This window comes from Oreochromis niloticus, linkage group LG14 (assembly GCF_001858045.2).
Source record: "Oreochromis niloticus isolate F11D_XX linkage group LG14, O_niloticus_UMD_NMBU, whole genome shotgun sequence".
Classification (NCBI taxonomy): Eukaryota; Metazoa; Chordata; class Actinopteri; order Cichliformes; family Cichlidae; genus Oreochromis; species Oreochromis niloticus.
The window spans coordinates 34,551,019-34,556,384 of NC_031979.2; the positions used below are offsets into that span (position 1 = coordinate 34,551,019).

The 5,366-nt window shown below is 39.0% G+C and overlaps 1 protein-coding gene across 1 annotated transcript; it reads right to left on the reverse strand.

Moving 5' to 3' along the window:
- Positions 1-398: 398 nt before the first annotated feature.
- On the reverse strand, positions 399-4,799 carry blvrb (biliverdin reductase B). The gene is made up of 5 exons (XM_003456380.2): positions 4,584-4,799; positions 3,100-3,261; positions 1,924-2,013; positions 1,514-1,645; positions 399-929 (listed from the first exon to the last, which is right to left on the reverse strand). Exons 1-5 carry the CDS (start codon positions 4,666-4,668, stop codon positions 775-777), a joined length of 624 nt encoding a protein of 207 aa, XP_003456428.1. The 5' UTR covers positions 4,669-4,799; the 3' UTR covers positions 399-774.
- Between the last annotated feature and the right edge of the window lie 567 nt (positions 4,800-5,366).

A 5,366-nucleotide genomic window follows, 5' to 3' on the forward strand; every position in this document is an offset into this window, starting at 1 on the left:
TTCTTTTTATAATATAATGTCCCTGAATATAACCTTTGCATTATAAATGTCAATGAGTGGAACTGCTGTGCGCTGTAAAATGTGTGAAACTAGAAACAGTGTAAAAGGGCGTATTCACGCCTCACTTCTTTTTTTTAACACCCAGTTTATTTTTGAAGTGAAAAGATTTCCTTATTTGTGCAGCCTATACACGGTGAACTTGGTACAGTTTGGTCAGAGAGCTGTGCAAAAGCTACACATGCTTGGTTGTCTTTTCTGCAGGACACACAGGAGGGAGCTCGTAACCATTTCGGCTTAAAATACACCCTACCACTTCACCCTCTCCAGCATGAGTCGAGGGGTGGTATACAGATTTAGTTCTCTTTTAAATGTGAAAATGTGGTAAAGTTCAACACAACTTTTAGTACAGTAAAGTCTTTTATTTTTAGGACAATGGTGAGAACAGTAAGAAGCATCTCATGATGTAATGATTGATGTGCAGAAGTGAAAAGACAGAAGCAATTAAAGAGCTGAAGTAACACTACAGGTTTGGCACCTGTTTTTTTTTTTAAAAAGATGATCATATATGCAGCTAATAATGAAAGAAAATATAAGAAAGGAACACCAAGCAAACGCTGCTAAATCATAATTACGAAAGGGAATAGAAAAGACCGAAGCAAGGAAAAAAACCCCACACACTAGCAGTTCAACACAAAACTCTTCCCTTCATTCATCGCTCAACATCAATAACAGGAAGTGATTTTAAACGGGGCATAAGCAGTGTGCTCCACAGGACTATTTGTACTCTCCGCACACTCCCACAGTCTTGCCGTCCCACTCTGACGTGGAGAGACACTTGACGAAGAAATGTCCCAGATCGTGTTTAGAGATGGCTCTTCCCTTTAGCATGTTCTCTGTCACCACGTAATTCTCTGTCAGAGGAAGGTCACCTGGAAAGGAAGACAAGAGAATATATGAATGCTCTCCTGATTTACAGCAGAGACGTTGCACTCATTTTAGACCACGACCCACGCACTGTCCCATTCTATCTCAAATGGGCTGGAAGCGCAAAACCACTAAGTAACAGCCGGATGAACAAACTCGAAAATCTTCCCTTCATTGAGTGTAAATGAGTAGAAGTCCATTCTGAAGATATTTACTTTTAACCATTGATTTAGTAAAGAGATTATGAGCAGTCTGAGATGTGTGTAGAAAATTAACTCTTTCCTTAACCGTCTCACTTCAGTGTAGTAGGGAAGGCCACGATTAAAGACACTTTTTGTAAAACCTGTCTGCAAAATTTAGTACAAGAATTCACCACAAGAGGGCAGCATTTAACAAGAACGTTTTGGTATAATTGTGCTGCCAACCTAGTATTATATTTTTATGCACGGACAGATGAGTTATAAGTTTTAATATAAAAACTTAAAATTATATGGAACTATACCAGAAACTGTTTTTCTGGACTTTCTTTTCAGCTTGGTTCGATTTTTTCCAGACTGAATAAATCTCTTGGCTTCCTCTTACTACTGACCTCCAATGTGAGGAGGCATGACAGCCACATAGTCCAGCCCTGATGTCTTCAGTACGGTGTACATCCTGTCGTGGTCCTCCGTCACAGGAACCAGACGTGGCGGCACTTTGGAGCGATCCCACAGAAGGAAGGCTGGGAAGAAAAGAGATGAGAAAAATGACTGATGCACTCAGTAATATGAGAAACATATCAAGTCAAATCTTTATCTGCTTTCCTTGACTTTCATCGTTTTTTTGAGAAGGACAAATGTCAAATATATGTACATATCAGAGATTGTTGCATCAAGCAAAGAAAAAATCTTTAAAAGGTCTTTAATTCCTTCTAGGACATTTGTCTTTACACAAAAGAGCCAGATAGTACAGACTTCGATGAGCTCTTCTACTTCCTTTTTTTAAATCAGCGAGGCATACCTGACATGCAGCCGATCACTTTGCGGATTCCACGCGCCTTCATAGCTTCCACAATGTTCTTAGTGCCCTCAGACATCATGGTAGTTGGGCCTAATGAATACAAATTAGATCAGAGATATTACACACACAAAACTGCAGAACAGCACTTGATTGTTGTTTTGCTTCATTCCTACAGAAGCTCCACTGGGTAAAAGTAAATCCAATGTTTCAGAGAGCACCGTAACTATAAGATCAAACCCCCAGTATGTGCTTTAGGGAGTTAACTGAGCATTTAAAAGATCAACAACACTAAGTTGTTTTTTTGCAAGTTGTTTTAAAATTCAAAGGAAATGTCTTGTTGTTGGAGGGAAATTTGGATCTGTCTTTTATTTATAAGTCAGTGAAACATTGTTTTTCATTGTTCAGCTTGTCTGTTTGTTTGCAAGATTACTCAAATGTCGTAGATAGATTTGCATGTAAATTGTTCCCTTTGGCCCAAATTAGAAGTGTTACAATATTTTGGCTTGATGCACATCTGCATCCAGGAATTTTTTAAAGGCTTCTTTACCATCTTGAAATAGGAAATAGTAAAAAATTGGGAAACACTGTCTTGATGTTCTGAAGAAAATATCAAGAGTATTCCAGAGCCAAACATCCCCCTGGAGCCAAGGACTCAGTTCATGCATGTTGTGGAGGAAATGTTCAGCCCTGGTGGGGAGAGACTTCTCCAGTTTTTATAGAGTTAGTAGTTTAATTTAATAAATTAAGGACTGTATATATTCAATAGGCTATGCATATGTTATTTAGTTTTATCCTATAATTCTCATTCATCTCTATACTGTGTCTTTTAGATTATGTCAAACCGACCCAATGTCACGTTTTACATGTTATAAGAATGATATGGTGACCTCTAGTGAGTGTTTTACATTATTACATCACTGAAATATAGTCTTTCTCCTGAAAGGTGAACATGCAAGTAAGGAAACTGAATTTTCAGATTCAGTGACTGCATGCAATTACAATTACTATAAATACATGAAACCACATAAACTTAAATCCATGCAGTTCCATTGGTATTAGTTTAAGCATTGAAATAAGTCCTCTTGAGTTCAGGTAGGCTGGCAATATGATTGCAAGACTGCATTTTGATTTAATGTCTTATTATATTTGCTTGTATGTGTGATTCTTCAGCCTTACTGAGGTCGTTCCTGGTGCCTAAGATGATAATAACAGCATCCTGGCCCTCCAACGTCTTCTTTACGTCCTCTTTCTTGAGCACATCTCCCACCACCACTCTGGATGCCTTGTGGTCATCAGGCAGCTTGGCGGGGTCACGCACCAGCACCGTCACATTGTATCCTAAAAGAAAAGAGAAAAAAAAACATGGAAACTAAACTAATCTTCGACCATAACCACCATCCTAATCATGAAAGACTTTCACTTACAGCATACTGTGCTTTTTGTTTTGTAATGAAGTCATTGGTTTCTGTGTATTTTGCAGCATCTTACAGTCATGGAAATGTGAAAGGAAAAGTGTTGCTTTTATCTAGTGGCTGCAATAAAGGAGCAGGGACTTGCCTTGGTGACACAATGACAACAGATCATCTCACCTGGGTGCCAACTAGCACGCTCAAGCTGTCACTTTCTCCTGTTTGGTTATTGAGCAGAAACTGCTATGAACAAACTGCTTCAGAAGCTGTTATTGCTTGTACTGTTTTTTTAATGTGTTCCTATGTAATTTTGTAGTTTTTAGCAGTATTCTAGTCTTCCCTGTAATTTTGACTTAATTTGTTTAATTAGTGCTATACAAATGCAGGTTGACTGGTGACTCTGTGACAGCTTCAGGAGAGATCCCACCCTTTACTGTGGGGGCGAGATAGCAAACAGCTTTTTACTATCAGCTCTCTGTGTCACAAACTGCTGTGACTCAGCAAAACGCTGCCTGTACCGTTAAACATGAGTTGACTTTTTTTTGCCATGGGTGAGCGAAAGGAAAGGAAATGGAAATGTTGCTAAATCTAATGAATCATATGACACAGTGTGTTTGTATAAGGGATTTTGTGTGAGGAGCAGTGGGTTATTGCAGCTATATTTCTTCATGGGGTTGGGGTCACTAGAAAGTTACAGCAGAGAATGACATTCATCGGGGATTACAATTTACAGTTTACAAATCAGGCCTTGAAATGTGTTCATTCAGTTCATTCAACCCTTTAAAAGAATTAACAAAACTTGACCAAATACATGTGATATAAATGTGGATAAAACTGAGTGCATGTCTAACCTTTTTTTAAAATTTATGTCATAAATATTCATGTGAAACCTTTGATTTTAACAGGCTGAGGAACATTTCTACCACCTTTTTGTGAAACTGTTACTGTTAAGATGTGGTTATTACGCAAGGGAATCCCGTGACCTCATGTTTATCACCCTATTGTGACCTCCACAGGTGGACGTGTTACTATGCTGTTACAGGCGCACGAGGACGCTCAGAAAACAATCTGATGCATCAAAGTTTGTTTTGCCTGTGCAGAAAACTCCAACTTTAACTACAACAGTAACAATGCATGAAAACCCTACTGAAACCCACCTGAGAGACCCCAGTGTGACTCCCGCAAAGTTACACAAATACATGATCTCTTCTATTTCGTCTGTAAGTTATTTTTATTATTCTTATTCCTCACCTGCAGCTACTGCTATCGGCAGGGTCGCCAGCCCGGTCATTCCCGTGGCTCCAAATATCGCGATGTTTTTAATGGAGTTCGACATCGTTCTTAATAAGCGGGATCCACGAGACAGCAACACCTGGTCAGCTGAAGTGTGTCCGGAGTAGAAGATACATTCACTTAAAAATACATCTGGCCTTTAACGAAACGCCTCTTTCGCCTGACAGGAAGGCACTTCCGCATCTTAGACTCCGCCCATAAGGAGAGTTAAAGGAGCCGTTCAGCTCCAGTGCATCACTCCAGGGCAGGAATCGCAACCACTACCATGAAAGAGATATTTTTAAAATGTTTTTAGTGAAAGATAAAGATTTACAAAATATATTTGAGTCTTAAAATGAAGGTGAGACAGTTCATTACGTATAAATTAGCCAATCAGAATCACTAATAGGTGTAAGTATAATTCAAATCTTTTCCCACCTGTGACTACTCTGCAGTGAGTGTGAGCTATAGTTGATATACCTAGTTTGATTTATTCCTACTAGGTTTAGAAACAATGAAAGTTAAAGCTGGTGGTGGCAGAGTTAAAAAGTTTAAGATTTCTGTTGGGGGTGACCAGAATGTATACAATTAGAAATGAGTATATCAGAATGACTGTTCAGATTGGAAACAAAGTTAGGACATGAGCAGAGGAGGGATAGTGGATATACTGGACATAGGATAGGACAGGTAGGAGGAAAAGAGGAAGACCTCAGAGGATGTGTATGGATGTAGTAAAGGAGGACATACAGAGGGTTGGTGTGT